This window comes from Oncorhynchus keta, chromosome 30, assembly GCF_023373465.1.
Source record: "Oncorhynchus keta strain PuntledgeMale-10-30-2019 chromosome 30, Oket_V2, whole genome shotgun sequence".
In the NCBI taxonomy this organism is placed as follows: domain Eukaryota; kingdom Metazoa; phylum Chordata; class Actinopteri; order Salmoniformes; family Salmonidae; genus Oncorhynchus; species Oncorhynchus keta.
This window is the reverse complement of record NC_068450.1, coordinates 45,584,391-45,604,983: the sequence shown is the minus strand read 5'-3', so window position 1 is coordinate 45,604,983 and position 20,593 is coordinate 45,584,391. Positions and strand designations below refer to the sequence as shown.

Here is a 20,593-nt window from a genome sequence, read left to right as displayed (position 1 = left end):
CTGAACACTGCCCTAACCCATCTGGACAAGAGGAATATCTATGTGAGAATGCTGTTCATCGACCTCAGCTCAGCATTTAACACCATATTGCCCTCCAAGCTCGTCATCAAGCCGAGACCCTGGGTCTCGACCCCGCCCTGTGCAACTGGGTACTGGACTTTGACGGGCCGCCCCCAGGTGGTGAGGGTAGGTAACAACATCTCCACCCCACTGATCCTCAACACTGGGGCCCCACAAGGGTGCGTTCTGAGCCCTCTCCTGTACTCCCTGTTCACCCACGACTGCATGGCCGTGCACGCCTCCAACTCAATCATCAAGTTTGCGGACGACACAACAGTGGTAGGCTTGATTACCAACAACGACGAGACGGCCTACAGGGAGGAGGTGAGGGCCCTCGGAGTGTGGTGTCAGGAAAATAACCTCACACTCAATGTCAACAAAACTAAGGAGATGATTGTGGACTTCAGGAAACAGCAGAGTGAACACCCCCTTATCCACATCGATGGAACAGTAGTGAAGAGGGTAGTAAATGTTAAGTTCCTCTGCGTACACATCACAGACAAGCTGAATTGGTCCACCCACACAGACAGCATCGTGAAGAAGGCGCATCAGTGCCTCTTCAACCTCAGGAGGCTGAAGAAATTTGGCTTGTCACCAAAAGCACTCACAAACTTCTACAGATCCACAATCGAGAGCATCCTGTCGGGCTGTATCACCGCCTGGTACGGCAACTGCTCCGCCCACAACTGTAAGGCTCTCCAGAGGGTAGTGAGGTCTGCACAACGCATCACCGGGGGCAAACTACCTACCCTCCAGGACACCTACACCACCCGATGTCACAGGAAGGCCATAAAGATCATCAAGGACAACAACCACCCGAGCCACTGCCTGTTCACCCCGCTATCATCCAGAAGGCGAGGTCAGTACAGGTGCATCAAAGCTGGGACCGAGAGACTGAAAAACAGCTTCTATCTCAAGGCCATCAGACTGTTAAACAGCCACCACTAACATTGAGTGGCTGCTGCCAACACACTGACTCAACTCCAGCCACTTTAATAATGGGAATTGATGGGAAATATATCACTAGCCACTTTAAACAATGCTACTTAATATAATGTTTACATACCCTACATTATTTATCTCATATGTATACGTATATACTGTACTCTATATCATCTACTGCATCTTTATGTAATACATGTATCACAAGCCACTTTAAACTATGCCACTTTGTTTACATACTCATCTCATATGTATATACTGTACTCGATACCATCTACTGCATCTTGCCTATGCCGCTCTGTACCATCACTCATTCATATATCTTTATGTACAAATTCTTTATCCCTTTACACTTGTGTGTATAAGGTAGTAGTTTTGGAATTGTTAGTTAGATTACTCGTTGATTATTACTGCATTGTCGGAACTAGAAGCACAAGCATTTCGCTGCACTCGCATTAACATCTGCTAACCATGTGTATGTGACAAATACAATTTGATTTGATTGTGAACTGCGCTCCAATCTGAGATGGGCTGTCTGTCCCCCCCTGATGATTCATCATGCAGATGCCGTAGATAAGCCAGATTTAGACATTGCATATAATTTAACAGTTCCATTTCACGCCCATGCCCTTCATTTAAATAATTAATTATCATGCCCCGTTATCTCGCTGTTATTTATCCCAGGGAAAGGGAGTGGTTTTGGGTGGTAAAGTCTCGGTAAGCGGGTTCCCGCCATTCAACCCGATTTAGAGACCAATTTGTTTAATTTATAACCAGTTTGTCACTGTTTTAGTATGCATTGTTGTTACTGTCTGCACTGTCTTATGTCTTGCGATGTCTTTCCTGTTGTCTCTTTCCTGTCTTGTTTTATTTATTTAGAGCTGCACTTGCCCTTCACCACTTCTCAGGCCGTAATCGTAAATAAGAATTTTTTCTTAACTGACTAGCCTGGTTTTAAAAAACAACACTAGTAAAATCTATAGGACATGTAAATCTGCCTATATTTCATGTTTGTAAGTAATTGAAAATGACTACTGGAAAAATCATCTTCTTAGCAGAGTGTGATTACTATTATTTGAAAATGTACTTCAAATAACATTGAGATATAGTGTAATCATGCCTGGATGGAGATTTATATATAGTATTAACGACGATGTGTGTGGGTGTGTTTGCACGTGCGTTCGTGTGTTTGCCTGTGTACGCGTGCCTATGTATGCTTCTCTGTGTGTGAATTCGTCTGTCTGTGTCTACAGTTGGCTATACAACAGATGACCTGCAGTTTATGTGGCAGTCAGGGGACCCTGTCCAGATGGAGGAGATCGCCCTGCCCCAGTTTGATATCAAACAGGAGGATATAGAGTATGGCAACTGCACCAAATTCTACGCAGGGACAGGTATGCTCCTCATATGCATGCATTTGTGAAACTGTGCTAACTACAGGTATAAGTCATGATTACTTGTCATATGCATGTATGTATAAATACCTTTATTTATAAGGAATATGCGAATGAAACCAGATTGGTCTAATTGATTTTACTTATGCCAGACTCTCCCTTGCATTTGGTTGCACAGTGAGAAATCCTTTGAACCAATGAACTTCAAGTCTCCTGATTAAGCTTTACCATAAATTGGAGTGTCAGAGACCTACATGTGCTTGGCTTGAGAATGTAAAGGCTCTGGATTTTCCCTTTTCATCTATTCATTAATTATTCCCTATGAATTCAAACTGCTTTAAAGAAACACAAAAGACAAGCAATACAGAAAAACAAAGATATCTTACATGAGATAGAAGGTAATTTTGAGGGTCGGGAAAGTGCATGCTTTGAGTGGTCAACGGCGGGAGGTGTTCAAAGGGGGAGAGCAACCAAAGATGGTCTCTGTAGCAAGGGCGGGCAGGCAGCATGGTGTGATTAAGGTGTCTCTCCGCCCTGTGTGGCTTCTCCATAGTAGGACGTTTGAGCTCAGCCACTGCAATTCATGGAATCCGTAGCTTGTGAAGAGGGCTTTAAAAACCTATTCCCCCTCAGGAGACTGAAAATACTCGGCATGGGTCCTCAGATCCTCAGAAGGTTGCATCACTGCCTGGTGTGGCAACTGTTCGGCCTCTGACCTCAAGGCACTGCAGCGGGTAGTGCGAACGGCCCAGTACATCACAGGGCCAAGCTACCTGCCATCCAGGACCTCTATACCAGGAGGTGGCAGATGAAGGACCTAAAAATGGTCAAAGACTCCAGCCACCCTTGTCATAGACTGTTCTCTCTGCTACCGCACGGCAAGCGGTTCCGGAACGCCAAGTCTAGGTCCAAGGGGCTTCTAAACAGCTTCTACCTCCAAGCCATAAGACTCCTGAACATCTAATCAAATGGCTACCCAGACTATTTGCATTGCCCCCCCACCCCTCTCTCGCCCTCTTTTACACCACTGCTACTCTCTGTTGTTATCATCTATGCATTGTCACTTTAATAACTCTACCTACATGTACATATTACCTCAACTAACCGGTGCCCCCGCACATTGACTCTGTACCCACCTGTATTTTTTTTTGTTATTGTTATTTTACTGCTGCTCTTTAATTACTTGTTACTTTTATTTCTTATTCTTATCCGTATTTTTTAAAACTGCATTGTTGGTTAAGGGCTTGTAAGTAAGCATTTCACTGTAAGGTCTACACCTGTTATATTCGGTGCATGTGACTAAAATTTGATTTGATTTACTCCTTCACTTTTACCAAACTAAAGCACCTACTTAGTTGAAGCCACGGCAGTCACGTGGCGCCAAAACACAAACCACATTTCAATAATAATTCAAGAGTAGCCTTGTAACGTAGTATTCCATACGATCCTCATCACTGCATCACTGTATGTAGCTAACTAGCTTTGGCCAAAGCTTTATTGGTCTTTTTTTACACTTGTCCTGCACTTGCACATGGAAGAAATCCATAGTTGCCCTCATGCTCAATGCCTGGAGATATTAAAACCTTGATATGTCACACTTCTCTAATGCACTTTGAAAACCCAGGCCTTTTTTTCACTTGTCAGTGTGAGAACCAAAAGGCTAAGACTAAAAACAAAGCAGCGATTGTCACTGGAGACTAGCATAGCGCCAATAGCGAAACGCCTACACAGTTAGCACTCAGTTTGAACACAACCCCAGCACACTCACACAGGGGAGCATCGCAGCTGGCAGTGAGGCTGACCTTTTTAATGGGATTGTTGTGACCAGTGAACACAAAGTGAGAGCCTGTTCTACAAACATGATCATGAGACTGGAGGTTGTTTGATTGCCTGGTTCAGCAAATGTTTGATTGAGCATGTTTGAGTGCCAGAAGGGCAGGGGTTTGCACTTCTGTGACTATTCCATTGGTTCCATTTCTCCAGGCAAGCTACATTCCAGGCAAGCTGTTTGGACCCCAGGAAGAATAGCTTCTGCCTTGGCAAAAGCTAATGGAGATCCTAATAAAATACTAAACACAAGCTCTATTGAAGGGAAAGGTAGAGTGAGTAGCCAGGAAACAGGGTGTGAAAATGAGTAGTTATGAATATAGCCAGCCTTGATATATTGTAGTAAATGTACATATGCGTTACTTCAATTAGTATTTTTTTATTTTACCTTTATTTAACTAGGCAAGTCAGTTAAGAACAAATTCTTATTTTCAATGACGGCCTAGGAACAGTGGGTTAACCGCCTGCCTGTTCAGGGGCAGAATGACAGATTTGTACCTTGTCAGCAAAAGGGATATGAACTTCCAACCTTTCGGTTACTAGGACAACTCTCTAACCACTAGGCTACCCTGCCAGCCCAAGTATGATATCTTAAGTTTGGTATGGTTACACAAGACAAATGGTTACTTAAGCAAAGGGTGGATGGGTGGGCGTATAACGCAAACGTCAAGGAACCCAAAAGTTACGAGTTTGAATCTCCTCATGGATAACTTTAGCATTTTAGCTAATCAGCAACTTTAACTACTTAATACTTTTTTAGTTACTAAGCAACTAGTTAGCATGTTAGCTAACCCTTCCCATAACCTTAACCCTTTAACATCATTCCTAAACTTAACCCTAACATTAACCCCTAACCCAGCTAGCGTTAGCCAGCTAGCTAATGTTAGCGACCTAGCTGACATAGCTAGAATTCGTAACACACTCATACGTTTAGCAACATATCATACAAAATGGGTGATGGACATCCACAAATTAATGCATCACATACAAACCAAAAATATCATACTAAATTAAGTCTTCGATTTACGTACAGAATAATACTAAATGCCTTGAGACCAGGTTGATATATATCAACTGTGGGGCCTTATAGACAGGTGTGTGCCTTTCCAAATCATGTCCAATCAATTTAATTTACCACAGGTGGAATCCCATCAAGGATGATCACAGGATTTACCTGAGCTCAATTTCGAGTCTCATAGCAAAGGGTCTGAATACTAATGTAAAATATTCTGGGAGGTCTTTTGTTAGACTTCAGTACGGCTTTTGACATTATCGATCATAGTCTGTTGATGGAAAAACCTGTGTTATGGCTTTACACCCCCTGCTATATTGTGGTTAAAGAGTTACATGTCTAACAGAACACAGAGGGTGTTCTTTAATGGAAGCCTAAACCAGGCATAAACCAGGTAGAATCAGGAATTCCCCAGGGCAGCTGTCTAGGCCCATTACTTTTTTCAATCTTTACTAATGACATGCCAGTTTCTCTATGTATGTGTATGACTCAACACAATACACTTCAGCTATTACAGTGACTGCAATGCTTAACAAAGAGCTGCAGTTAGTATCTGAATGGGTGGCAAGGAATACATTTGTCCTAAATACTTCAGAAACTAAAATCATTGTATTGTAAAATCTTGTGATAAATAATTAGGAAATTGATCAAGTTGAGGTGACTGTCATGGTCAAAACATGTTAATACAACAGTAGCTAAGATGGGGATAAGTCTTTTCATAATAAAGCATTGTTTTGCCTTTTTAACAAATCTGTCAATAAGGCAGGTCACACAGGCTCTAGTTCTGTTGCACCTGCACTACTGTTTAGTCGTGTGGTCCGGTACCACAAAGAGGAACCTCAGAAAATTCCAATTGGCTCAACACAAGGCAGCATAGCTCGCCCTTAAATGAACACGCATGTCAAGGTGGAGGAGAGATTGACTTCATCACTACTTGTTTTTGTAAGAAGTGTTGATATACTGAATGCACTGAGGTGTCTGTTTTTAAACTATTGGCACCTAGCTCGGACACCCATGCAGACCCGCCACAACATGCCACCAAAGGTCTCTTCACAATTGCCAAGATAAGAACAGACTATGGGAGGCGCACAGTACCACATAGAGCCATAGCTATGTGGAACTCTATTCCAAATCAAGACATACACACAGGCACAGACACACATACACATAAGACACTCTACACACACGTACACATGGATATTTTATTGTAAATATGTGATAGTGGAGTAGTGGCCTGAGGGAAACATTAAATGTATTGGGTAAAGTGTTATATACAATTTTAAATATTACATTTCATAACTGCCTTAATGTTGAAGGACCCCAGGAAGAGCAGCAGCTAATGGGAGATCCTTAATAAATACAACAACAAAAAATACCAGTCGTCATACCCTTGAACTATGCTCAAGTAGCCACCACACCTCTGGTGGAGTGAGCATGCACACCTCTAGGCAACCCTTGTCATTTGCTGTCGTATGTCCTGGGTTGATGTCCCTCAGAATCCAATGAGAAAGACGCTGCTTAGAAAGCCGCCTACCACGAGCTGGATTATCGAAACAGACAAAAATCTGGCCAAGAACGCAGATATCCTTGGTTCTATCCATATCCGTGCATAAAGTGCATGCCGGACACAAGCGTTGCAACCTCCGTTGTTCACTAGAAGTAAACGGAGGAGGTGAGAATGGGAACAGCTCGAAAGCAAGGGACCTGTAAAGACATAAGCATTACCTTGGGAACAAAAACTGCATTATGCCGTAACATAACCAGGTGCGAACTCCAAACAGGAAAGGTGTACGTGTCGAGAACCCCCAACATGCTTGGCCGACACCAAGGCCATGAGAAAGGCTTGTATGAAAGGCCTTTCAGGTCCACAGACTCCAATGGTTCAAATAAAGGCTCACACAAAGCGTCCAGGACCAAAGCCAGATTCCAGATCAGAGCCATAGGCTTAGACACTGGTCTGGGCCGACGCACTCCTTTCAGGAACCACACCACCAGTGTATGAGGCCCCGGGGTAGCACCCTCAATCCATACATGACAAGCTGAGATGGCTGCCAAATATACCTTAAATGTGGAAAAAGAAAGGCCCTGTTCAAAGAGCTCTAGCAAGAACAACAAAATGTCCACCAAAGGAGAAATTCCTTTTCCCTGACACCAACCCTCAAACGTGCCACTTATATGTATACAACACCCTATACACCCACTGACTGTACCGTCGTAATCATGTTCAAAGGAAAACCCGTAGCCGTCAAATTCAACTTTTCAGGGGCCAAAACCCACAGATTCATGTCTGCAGTGGTGGGTGCCAAACTCTCCTGTGCCCCCGACACAATAGATCCCAATAACACAGAACCCTCCACAGGTCCCCGCCCAACAGGTGGACGATCTCCGGGATCCAGGGTTGTCTGGGCCAACAGGAAGTCACCAGAATCAACAACAGACCCTCTTAACGTACCTTCCGTTCTAATATCCGGCCCACATAGGGTTCGGGGACTTCGGCAACCAGTAACTTGCCCCCATTGACACAGTAAATGCTTGGGGACGAGAGCGCCGAGAACATGCCCCCTACCTCGGCCTCCAGATAGGGTCACAAGGTCTGCTTCTTCACCCTGCGCCATTGAAGAGTCTACTTTCACCCTGCTCTCCTTTGACCCAGCATGGCATCTGTGCCAAGATGTCCACCGCTGCCCAGAAGCACCAAAACAGTCAAAAACTGATCTTGAAGCCCCCATCACCCATCCTCGAAACGGCCTATAAGGACTCCATAGCCGAGCCAAACAACCTTATTGGTGTAACTGACTCATCCAAATACATCCGCCTGTCCCTCCTCTGGAATCTGGATAATACAGCGGGAAAGATGCAGCACTAAATCAGCCATAGCACGGATTGTGTCGGGTAGCTCTGAATCCGGCTTCTCCACCTCCACGGTCCTATTCAGCTACTGCAGCAAACCAATATGATAAATCTGCAGCATTGTAACCACATTCAACGACCTGGCCGCCAACGCTCATCCTGATACACTTTGTCCAGCTGATCTGCCGAGAACCTGCACTGTTTATTTGGAAGCACCATGCTAGGATTAGCCCCCTTCTTAACCTCTGGAGTTAAGTAAATTGCTTTCCATCCATCGGCTGTATGTAAACCACCTCCATACCCTCTACATTCATGAAGTCTAAATAACCTGGTAGCACCAACACGGCCGAATGAAGGGAATCCCAGGTTGACTTTAGCTCATCAGGCTAAATCTTTAAACAGCGGTAAGCTACGCTTCACCACTGCAGGTCACGAGGTAAATACCTTCCCCCAAACCTGGAGGAACTTCATTGTGGGGGAAAAGATGGCCAATCCGCCCCCAGGTGATCTGCTGCCCTATGACACAGCTCCATCAAAGGCGCATTAACCACCAATGGTTCACTCTCCCCCGCCGAATCCAAAGCCAGAGCTTTAGGCTGCCCCGGACTGATGTCATCCAATTCAGACTCTGAAAACTCTCTAGAGCCAACCAGGGATAGTATATTATCACCAGAATCCAGACTCTGAACAGTGCCAGAGAAACTGGAATGAGCCTCACCTCGGCTGGGATGACACCCCTATCAACTCCGACAACCACTGCTGATCCCTCCTGGCCTCACTCCTGAGTGTGTTTTCACCCCAGGAAAACAGGACCGCACCCGCGAGTATCTTAAATTGTCATTCTGAAAACCACATGCCCTAAGGCGCGGTTGGAGGTCAGCCTTTTTGAACTTAGTCTTAAGCTGGCCATCTTACTAAAGTAAGGAAGCATTGGCTACACAAGCAGAGCAGCAATTAATGGGCTTTTAGCAAACACAAATCCTACCCAAGTAAGGAAGCTTTAGCGACACAAGCAGAGCAGAAAGTTGTTGCTTTTTTTGTTGTTGCAAAAACCAATACACAACATTCACAACATCTAGGGCAGGGGTCTTCAACCTTTTCTAGCATGAGAGCTACTTTTAAAAAATTAAACATGTTGGCACATTCTTCTCTTTTATTCTCCCCTGCAACTCTTCCCCGGGTTCTTAGTGTAGAAGAGAAAGTAGTGCACTGTTTTCTGCCAATATATCTGGTAAAATAATGGTTAATTAATTACTCTAAGGGGGGCCCTATAAAATCTGTGGGTTTTCTTCTCCCCAATTGTTATATTTTCCTAGTTTTCTCAGTTTTATTTTTCCTGGTTTTATGTTGTTTTTTCACTCTCAAATTACAATTGTTCAAAGAGAGACAACACAATTGGAAGTACTGAGTCCATGTCAATGCTGAAATGCTGACCTATTTTTTTAGGTCTGGAAGAAAACAAAAATGTATTTTTGAGTGTAATTTCCCTTTTAAGTGTGCATCTAGCAAGTGAGGAAGGTGCCATCTAATAGGCTAGTCTAATGATGAGTCTGAACTGCTACTGCTCATTTCATGGCATACTTTGCCAATAACAAATAATAGATACAAATGATGTACTTACTCATGATACTGTATATTTCTGCCAAGTAAACCTACTTTGCAGTTCACATTTAATTGCGAAGGTTTGGGGGAAAGTATTTCTGTCAATCCACAAGACCCTTATCACATCAACACACGGAGTGAAAGACAAACGCGCGCACCACACAGACCGACAGGGGCAATATTGCTGGAAATGTATTTGCAGATATTTTGTTAGGTTTGGCTTTTTAATCCAATAGTGGCTAACTAGGGCAGGGATACTATCAATGCTGCATTGTTTAGATAGTAGCTGGGAGATTGCAGTGTCTGATACTTGTGAGATTTGTTAACAAAAGTTTGCGGTGGGACATGTGAAATTTGGATGTACTTTCAGAATTGTTTGGCGAGCTACTCATGGGTGGGCTACAAGCTACTTGGTAGCTCACAATCGACATGTTGGAGACCCCTGATCTAGGAGGAGGAGTACGCTCTGTTCCCACTAACAGACAACTAAGTCGGAGCCGAATCTCGTGGTCTTCGTGTGCTTGAAAAGTTTGTAAATTGCGTGACAGGAGCTGAAGAGCGAAGAAATTAGGAAATGAGTGCGAGCCCGGATTTATTATAGCCATGAAGGGGGCGGGCTCGGCATCCATTGGGCATGATTTCAGTTTTCTTAAGGTGAATACGATTGGTCGTTGACTCCCCTAGTGTGTTATACCGAGTGACTGACTGAAGGGGAACATGAGAGAGACGTGTTTCAATGACGTTACTCCAAAGCAGATAACAAGGGAAAGAAATGGTGAAACGGCAGTCTGTCTAGGAAGTGAGATACCATGGTTATTCACAAATGCAATTAAACAGCAGAGCTTTAGCAGATAAATCAAATCAAATCAAATCAATTTGTATTTGTCACATACACATGGTTAGCAGATGTTAATGCGAGTGTAGCGAAATGCTTGTGCTTCTAGTTCCGACAATGCGGTGATAACCAACAAGTAATCTAACTAACAATTCCAAAACTACTGTCTTATACACAGTGTAAGGGGATAAAGAATATGTACATAAGGATATATGAATGAGTGATGGTACAGAGCAGCATACAGTAGATGGTATCGAGTACAGTATATACATATGAGATGAGTATGTAGACAAAGTAAACAAAGTGGCATAGTTAAAGTGGTTAGTGATACATGTATTACATAAGGATGCAGTCGATGATGTAGAGTACAGTATATACGTATGCATATGAGATGAATAATGTAGGGTAAGTAACATTATATAAGGTAGCATTGTTTAAAGCGGCTAGTGATATATTTACATAATTTCCCATCAATTCCCATTATTAAAGCGGCTGGAGTTGGGTCAGTGTCAATGACAGTGTGTTGGCAGCAGCCACTCAATGTTAGTGGTGGCTGTTTAACAGTCTGATGGCCTTGAGATAGAAGCTGTTTTTCAGTCTCTCGGTCCCAGCTTTGATGCACCTGTACTGACCTCGCCTTCTGGATGATAGCGGGGTGAACAGGCAGTGGTTCGGGTGGTTGATGTCCTTGATGATCTTTATGGCCTTCCTGTAACATCGGGTGGTGTAGGTGTCCTGGAGGGCAGGTAGTTTGCCCCCGGTGATGCGTTGTGCAGACCTCACTACCCTCTGGAGAGCCTTACGGTTGAGGGCGGAGCAGTTGCCGTACCAGGCGGTGATACAGCCCGCCAGGATGCTCTCGATTGTGCATCTGTAGAAGTTTGTGAGTGCTTTTGGTGACAAGCCGAATATCTTCAGCCTCCTGAGGTTGAAGAGGCGCTGCTGCGCCTTCTTCACGACGCTGTCAGTGTGAGTGGACCAATTCAGTTTGTCTGTGATGTGTATGCCGAGGAACTTTTGCTACCCTCTCCACTACTGTGAGGTTATGAGTGTGAGGTTATTTTCCTGACACCACACTCCGAGGGCCCTCACCTCCTCCCTGTAGGCCGTCTCGTCGTTGTTGGTAATCAAGCCTACCACTGTTGTGTCGTCCGCAAACTTGATGATTGAGTTGGAGGCGTGCGTGGCCACGCAGTCGTGGGTGAACAGGGAGTACAGGAGAGGGCTAGGGGGATAGAGAGCTAGGGGGAAAGAGAGCGGAATCTGACAAAATGGAACACGCCAGGGGCTGCCCCTCCTGTTCTGCTTCTGAAAAAAGATCCAAGAGGAAATAGCCTCCGGTATTAGACGAGTGTGAGAACATACACATTTAGCCTGGTATATAGGGTATCTTGATGATGATGCGTTCTCTCCCTCTGCTTGTCCTTAGTCAAACTCTTGGAAAAGAGGTGTAGTTCATTATTATGATTTCATTCATAGACTGATGTAATGCAATGGTATTTAGCAATTATAGTTAGTTATCACAACAGTCATTTAGTAGTCATATTATTGTATACCCAAATACATTTTTAGATTACTTCGTTATCAATGTGTATTACCCTAACAGTAGCGTGAAAAACTTGGTACACTTTAGTTTGTGAATGTTTACTTATACAAGGGATGGCCAACATTCATCTGGTTGTGCAGGCTTTTCACACTCCTCTGCCCCACCCCCTTGTCTTTACTTCTCTAGGCTACTACACGTGTGTGGAGGTGATCTTCACCCTGAGGAGGCAGGTGGGCTTCTACATGATGGGAGCCTATGCCCCTACACTCCTCATCATGGTCCTCTCTTGGCTCTCATTCTGGATCAACCCTAATGCCAGCGCTGCCAGGGTCCCTCTGGGTAAGACCTCTGATCCCTATCCTAACCACTGACCGTAAACCCCTATCCTAACCTTACCCTGAAAGCAGTGATTCGTTGGTCCTTTGGGTAACAGACAAGCCTGCTTTAGTCTCCCATGTCACTGTGGTGTCGTCTGTGGTGTTCGCTTCCAAATCCAAACTGAATCACACCAACTTTCACTATTGTTTTCGCTTCACTAATTGAAGCAATAGTGAAACGTAGTGTGATTCAGTTTGAATCCACACCAACTTTCACTATTGTTTAGATTTCAAGGCTAGTCTTGACATATCGAGGCATCAAATGCAGCCTAATATTAGCCATCACTGCATGATGACATGATTGCTTTCCATTTTTTCATATAATCTAGTCTCCCATGTTACCTTTTCTGTCCGAGGAAGTGAATGGGACCACCTATTGTCTTTCCACTGTCGCCCCTACATGATACATAATAGATACCTTTTTATTTTGTATGGGTAACTCGCCTGGTCCATTGTCAACAGGCCTGCATGAGTCAGAAATGTAAACTTCTCACCCATTTGACGTCACGTCACACAGTCCGATGGGTCTGGAAAGAGCTGTGTGGATAAGAGGACCATTCACCTCCAGCTGTTTGTCACTTTCATCCCATCCCGCCATTTCCTCTGGAGGGCCACCTCATGACACCTCAGTAAATGGGATCAGCAAAGGTCAGTCATCTCCTGCGTGTGACCATTTGACATATGTCATTCATTCATGTCTGTGAGTGTGTGTGTATGTTAGCGTACATGTTATTAAATGTATGGAATACTTCCATACATGCTACCAAGCGTCGGCAAACAAAACATTATGCTGTTTCAACAGAGCCAACATCTTCCTTGTCTTATGTAAAAATAGGCCATCTTACATGCTGTGATGAAAATGATTTCGGAGCAACGGTGAACTCGAATGGGGTTAGATCATCATCCGAAATAAGGACCCCGCTTTTATATAAAGATTTTTATGCATACAACAACCTAGATTAATTGTTCATTTGGAGAAAAAAAAATAGCCCTCCGTTATCAGTGGCTATTTGAACCATCTTCATCACTAGAAAGAGAAAGGTAAAGGAGGTTTATAATTGGGCTCTTTGTACTGTAAATCCTGGGATATGGGCTTGTGAGTGTTTCATTACCACTGCCTAGTTTAGGTGATTCATATATCCATTATTATGTACTGTACACCAGGGGTATTCAATTCCAACTCTCAAGGGCTGCTGTGTCTTCTCCATGCTATTAACCACTCACCTGGTTTAGATCAAAGTCTAGACCTCTGATTTAAAGGCAATGATGAAAACAAATAAAATACTGCGATCCTCATGGTCTGAAATTGAATCTCCTTGTCTGCTGTGCATTTTATGTCGCGCATTAGAGAGTCCAGGGGTAAAATGCTAATTTGAGATCCTAAGACAAATGTAGAAGTATCCCCAACGCTAAGCTATGCTCTCCTTCCTTGGATGTTTAATTGACAAGGCCACATCTTCACTCCCATCCTGTTAACCTCCCAGGGATCCTCTCGGTGCTCTCCCTGTCTTCTGAGTGCACGTCCCTGGCCTCAGAGCTGCCCAAGGTGACCTATGTGAAGGCCATCGACGTCTGGCTCATCCTGTTTGGCCCTGTCCTTGGGTGTCCTCGGATGGGGCCACAGTGTCTCCTGACCCCTCCTGTCTCAGCCTCCAGTATTTATGCTGCAGTAGTTTATGTTTCGGGGGGCTAGGGTCAGTTTGTTATATCTGGAGTACTTCTCCTGTCCTATTCGGTGTCCTGTGTGAATCTAAGTGTGCGTTCTCTAATTCTCTCCTTCTCTCTTTCTTTCTCTCTCTCGGAGGACCTGAGCCCTAGGACCATGCCCCAGGACGACCTGACATGATGACTCCTTGCTGTCCCCAGTCCACCTGGCTGTGCTGCTGCTCCCGTTTCAACTATTCTGCCTTATTATTATTTGACCATGCTGGTCATTTATGAACATTTGAACATCTTGGCCATGTTCTGTTATAATCTCCACCTGGCACAGCCAGAAGAGGACTGGCCACCCCACATAGCCTGGTTCCTCTCTAGGTTTCTTCCTAGGTTTTGGCCTTTCTAGGGAGTTTTTCCTAGCCACCGTGCTTCTACACCTGCATTGCTTGCTGTTTGGGGTTTTAGGCTGGGTTTCTGTACAGCACTTTGAGATATCAGCTGATGTACGAAGGGCTATATAAATAAATTTGATTTGATTTGATGTCTGCTGTTTGGCTTCGCCTCGCTGGTGGAGTACGCCGTGGTGCAGGTGATGCTCAACAGCCCCAAGCGCATTGAGGCAGACAAGGCCAAGATGGCGTCCGAGGCAAAGGGGAAGGAGAAGGCGGCGGGCAGGAACAACACGGTCAACGGCACCAGCGGGACGCCCAGTCATGTCAGCACACTGCAGGTGGGTGAGGGGTGGTTGTGTGTGGCGGGTGAGGGAAAGGTGGGTAAGGGGATGGGCTTGTTTCTGGTGAGTGGGGGGAGGTTTGTGTGATTTTTGCCCCCAGACACTGATCTAAGGTCAAGATGAAGTTGTCCCTAACCACTTCCCTCACAGTTGAATGAGGAATGGTTATTTAACCTTGCATATATCCTTAAGCATGATGAGAGGGAAGTTAGAGATACCAATAGATGGCATTTATGAGTGACTGAATTGTCCTAACATCTCCTGCACTCTGGCCTTACATGGATAAAGATTGACCCAGGTACAGATTTAGTTTGTGAAATGTTATTTTCCATCATACACTTCATAGAAATGAATTTACATCGTCATGTATGTTAGTCAAGACTTGCGATTTGCGAGAAGATGACTCTAGTGGAATGTGGGTAGCCTAGTGGTTAGAGCGTTGGACTAGTAACCGGAAGGTTGCCCCCGAATTGACAAGGTACAAATCTGTCGTTCTGCCCCTGAACAGGCAGATAACAGGCAGTTAACCTACTGTTCCTAGGCTGTTCCTAGGCCGTCATTGAAAATAAGAATTTGTTCTTAATTAACTGACTTGCCTAGTTAAATAAAGGAAAAATCAAATCAAAAATCTAAAGTAAATCAAATTAACGCCAATTAATGAGCTTAATGGTTGAGTGAAAAAGTAGCAACTGTATGATTAGTATCTCATTTCCCCTGTAGCCGATGAGAAAGATTGAAATGTGTGTTTTCAGAAGTTACTTCCCACTGATTCTGCTGTAACATAACAAACAGCATGTCGGTTCACCAAAGAAAAAAATAGAAAATCCAGATTACAGCTCCAAAACATCAACATTAGGGGCATTCTGCCATGCATGAGGTAATTGTGTATCTGGTGCATTCTCATCTCTTCCTGAAAGAAACTGACAGTTAGCATTAAAGTAATACGGTGGTTTGACAACAACACTACTGCACAACACCACTACACTGTCAAAATGTTGCACTCTTTGTATACGTCGAGATTTATACATTAGAGGCCGACCGATTTATGATTTTTTTCAACGCTGATATCGACTATTGGAGGACCAAAAAAAGCAGATACCGATTAATCGACCAATTTTTATATATATATATTTGTAATAAAGACAATTACAACAATACTGAATGAATACTTTTATTTGAACTTAATATAAATCAATTTAGTCTCAAATAAATAATGAAACATGTTCAATTCAGTTTAACTAATGCAAAAACACTGTGTTGGAGAAGAAAGTAAAAGTGCAATATGTAAAATATGTATGTAAAAAAGCTAACGTTTAAGTTCCTTGCTCAGGACATGAGAACATATGAAAGCTGGTGGTTCCTTTTAACGTGAGTCTTCAATATTCCCAGTTAGAAATTTTAGGTTGTAGTTATTATAGGAGTTATAGGACTATTTATCTCTATACCATTAGTATTTCATATACCTTTTGACTATTGGATGTTCTTATAGGCACTACAGTATTGCCAGCCTAATCTCGGGAGTTGATAGGCTTGAAGTCATAAACAGCGCTGTGCTTCAAGAATTGCGAAGAGCTGCTGGCAAACGCAGGCAAGTGCTGTTTGAATGAATGCTTACGAGCCTGCTGCTGTCTACCACCGCTCAGTAAGACTGCTCTATCAAATATCAAATCATAGACTTAATAATATAACAAACACACAGAAATAAGAGCCTAAGGTTATTAATATGGTCAAATCTGGAAAATATATTATGTTAAGATTGATTGATTGCTTTCTATAAGATTAGTTTAATGCTCGCTAGCAACTTACATTGGCTCCTTGCTGCACTCGCATAACAGGTGGTCAGCCTGCCACGCAGTCTCCTCCTGGAGTGCAATGTAATCGGCCATACCCGACGTCCAAAAATGACGATTACCATTTGTCATGAAAACTTGAAATCGGCCCTAATTAATCGGCCATGCCGATTTAATCGGTCAACCTCTATTATACACATATACAGTGTGAAAAAAAAGTATTCGGTCAGCCACCCCATGGGGTGAGATCTTGCGTGGAGCCCCAGATCGAGGGAGATTATCAGGGAGATTATCAGTGGTCTTGTCTTCCATTTCCTAATAATTGCTCCCACAGTTGATTTCTTCAAACCAAGCTGCTTACCTCTTGCAGATTCAGTCTTCCCGTCCTGGTGCAGGTCTACAATTTTGTTTCTGGTGTCCTTTGACAGCTCTTTGGTCTTGGCCATAGTGGAGTTTGGAGTGTAACTGTTTGAGGTTGTGGACAGGTGTCTTTTATACTGATAACAAGTTCAAACAGGTGCCATTAATACAGGTAACGAGTGGAGGACAGAGGAGCCTCTTAAAGAAGAAGTTACAGGTCTGTGAGAGCCATAAATCTTGCTTGTTTGTAGGTGACCAAATACTTATTTTCCACCATAATTTGCAAATAAATTCATAAAAAATCCTACAATGTGATTTTCTGGAATTTTTTTCTCATTTTGTCTGTCATAGTTGAAGTGTACCTACCTCTCTCATCTTTTTAAGTGGGAGAACATGCACAATTGGTGGCTGACTAAATACTTTTTTGCCCCACTGTATATATATGTATATATATGGACGTGCAAGAGTGATCATCTCCGTATGTCTCCATCCTACCCTACAACCACCCAAGAACCATTGGAAAAAAACAGAACAGATCTGATCGAAACCACACCAAAGAGTCCTGACAGGGTTGGCAAAGCACCGCAGTCATAAATCTGCTCATGTCAGAATGTCACACGAATGAAGGCCTAATTAAATTGGAGGTGCTCGGAGGACAGGCTTTGAGATGTACAAAGGGTATGGCAAGCATCATCACCATTCCTTTCCAAAGTCGAGTCAGGCAAGTCCTCAATTCTTCCATTGTCTCCCCCTTCCCCTGGTAATAAGGGCCAGGTGATCTGTGGCACCCATTTGCGTTCCTTCCGCGCTTCCCCGGCTCCTTAAATGTGAGACTGAGTCGCTGGCTATGACAGAAACAGAACAGGGCATTTGTTGATTTTTTTCCCCCACGTTGAGTCAGGCTCCTCTCTGGTTGGCTTAACACTACTGTCGACGTCTCTCTGGCTCTGGCCGCAATGGCTCAGCATTGGCAGTAGCTGCCATCTGTAGCAAGGGAGGAGGAAATGGGATGTGATTGGAGCTCTAGCTGACTCCTGTTGCATTGCCTGCCGAGATGTATGTTGCCGTTAACTGAGAGAAAGTCAGAGAGCTGGAGAGTGACTGGACAGGAGTGTTTGGAGTAGTGGGACTAATGCAATGTTTTCAATTGTTCCCATCACCACCTCACCACCCACTGCCATTGTGCACTTGAGCACAGCATTTAAGCAGTTAAGGGGTTAAGGGGCACTGCTCTTTGGCTGACCCTCTGCTCCTCCAATGATTGTGCAGTTGTTACTCTATCCACTTTTCCCTTTTCCAGGTGGGAGAGACCCGGTGCAAAAAGGTTTGCACCTCCAAGTCGGACCTGCGCACCAATGACTTCAGCATTGTTGGCTCACTGCCGCAGGACTTTGAGCTCTTCGACTGCTACGGGAAGCCCATCACCTTGCATCACGGCTTTAGCAAAAGCCAGGCCAAGGCCAAGAAACCGCCACCGCCCAAACCCGTCATCCCCTCAGCCGCCAAGCGGGTCGACCCCTTTTCAACGTCACCTATTGATCCGTGAACTTGTTGATCATGGAATTAATTTAAGGATTTTGGGCACAGCCAGCTGTGCTTGTAGACCACATTTTCTACTCATTTCCATCTTTGCCCTGTGATCTCGTATTTTGATCCATTCTTCCTTAATTCAAGTTGTTTATGTATTTATATGAATCTATATATTATTAACTATCATTATTAGCACTAGAAAAAAATCACATCGTCCATTAATTCATGATTGGCACTAGGAAAAGAAGAAAAGCATCACAGGTGTATTTCATGAGATGAATAATATACAAATGATTTGACAATAGATAGAATTAAGAAAATAATAATCAATGAAAAATTGATCAAGAATTACGTTTTTGTTAAAGTATAAATTCAAATAGATTCAATTAATTATTTATTGAAAATATTAGTGTAAATGCCAGGTCCTTGTCACGCCAGGGTGTGACATGGGTTTATTTTGTTGTATTTCGTATTGGGGTTTTGTAGTTATTGGGATTGCGGCTGAGTAGGGGTGTAGCATAGGTTTGGCTGCCTGAGGCGGTTCTCAATCAGAGTCAGGTGATTCTCGTTGTCTCTGATTGGGAACCATATTTAGGTAGCCGGGGTTTCACTGTGTATTTCGTGGGTGTTTGTTCCTATCTCTGTGTAGTGTTCACCAGATAGGCTGTAATTAGGTTTTCACGTTCCGTTTGTTGTTTTGTATTTATTTAGTTATTTCATGTATCGCTATTTTTTTCATTAAAGATCATGAGTAACCACCACGCTGCATTTTGGTCCGACTCTCCTTCAACAAACGAACGCCGTTACAGTCCTCTGATTTTGGCGCTAATTGCCGGAACTTGCTGGCAAGTTTGATAAGATGGCATTGGCAAAAAGTTTACAATTGCATGTAAAAAATTGCTGATATGAATATAAATACAGTATATTAGATCTATCAATGTTTATTAATATGACTTTTTTTTCTCCAGTACTCCTGTTGATATGTGAAACATCTTATCCTTGTTCAGATGGTTATTTGACATTGCCACGACGAGAATTGTAACTTATGACCATCTCTCACATGACTACATATCATGTGTAAATGGGTTAACAAACTGACCATATAGATATTATTTACAAATGTGCAATTTACAAACTAACCAATAAATGTTTATATGAATCACACATTTATGTATTTGTGATATTTGTAGTAGTCTAAATCTGTCTGTCCCTAAACACATTTATCACAGATTTACTACAATAACTAAAGAAAGTAAGATTGATCTCATTTTGGAAGACCGTATTGTCAGATACCTGAAACATAACCCCCATCCCACTAAAGTATTCACATGGTATCAAAAGATTAACTTCTACTCATAAAAACAGTCACATTTGTGAAAAATCATTCCCAGTAAGATTGATAATTGGGGGAATATCTATCCTTCTTTCTCCTCCCTCCATGGGCCGACCCATATTTTCCCAACATGCAACCTGCACATTAAGCACGCCACACAGCTGTTTCTCCCCGTCAGAGTCTTGCCCCTCTCCTAATCCACCAACAAGCCATTAATTATACATTGGAAATGTGTTTGGATATTGACCTCAGAGTATCATTGCGAGACTCCTCAATATGAAATCTGTTTCCGACTGAATGAACCAAGATACATACCGACCTCGTGTCATGACAAATGGCCCATATAAAGGAAGCAGAAGGAGATCTGGTTTGTTGAGGATGGAAAGGATAGAAGAAAATGAGTCATTTCAGTGGATATATTTCTTGGGGTTGGTCCATAGATTCATTAATAACATGTGTTGATTCTATGCTTATTTACCAAGCACATAACTACCATCATGATGACTTTCCTGTTGCTGTCATGGTAACAGACATAATGGAGGGAACATTTCAGTGGTCACTGAAAGGCAACCAATCTCGCCGACTGATGTTTCTGGAATGAGGACACCTGCCAGACGATAAAGTCTAGACAAAACAATAACAGCAGGTGAGTTAAAAATGAGCTCAACTAATCTCCTCGTTAAAAGGTATACTTATACTACTCTGGAGGTGCACGGTTTTTAGGGCCGAAATGTGTTGGTTATATT

At 43.3% G+C, this 20,593-nt stretch overlaps 1 protein-coding gene across 1 annotated transcript in view; it reads left to right on the top strand.

Moving 5' to 3' along the window:
- LOC118363976 (glycine receptor subunit beta-like) overlaps window positions 1-19,644 on the top strand; it is a 29,321-nt gene extending 9,677 nt beyond the window's left edge. The window contains exons 3-7 of the mRNA XM_052487020.1: window positions 2,247-2,396; window positions 12,255-12,407; window positions 13,930-14,028; window positions 14,641-14,831; window positions 18,285-19,644. Coding sequence (XP_052342980.1) covers window positions 2,247-2,396; window positions 12,255-12,407; window positions 13,930-14,028; window positions 14,641-14,831; window positions 18,285-18,530 — 839 coding nt within the window. The 3' untranslated portion in view covers window positions 18,531-19,644. The remainder of the gene's footprint in view (window positions 1-2,246; window positions 2,397-12,254; window positions 12,408-13,929; window positions 14,029-14,640; window positions 14,832-18,284) is intronic.
- The last annotated feature ends 949 nt before the right edge of the window (window positions 19,645-20,593 follow it).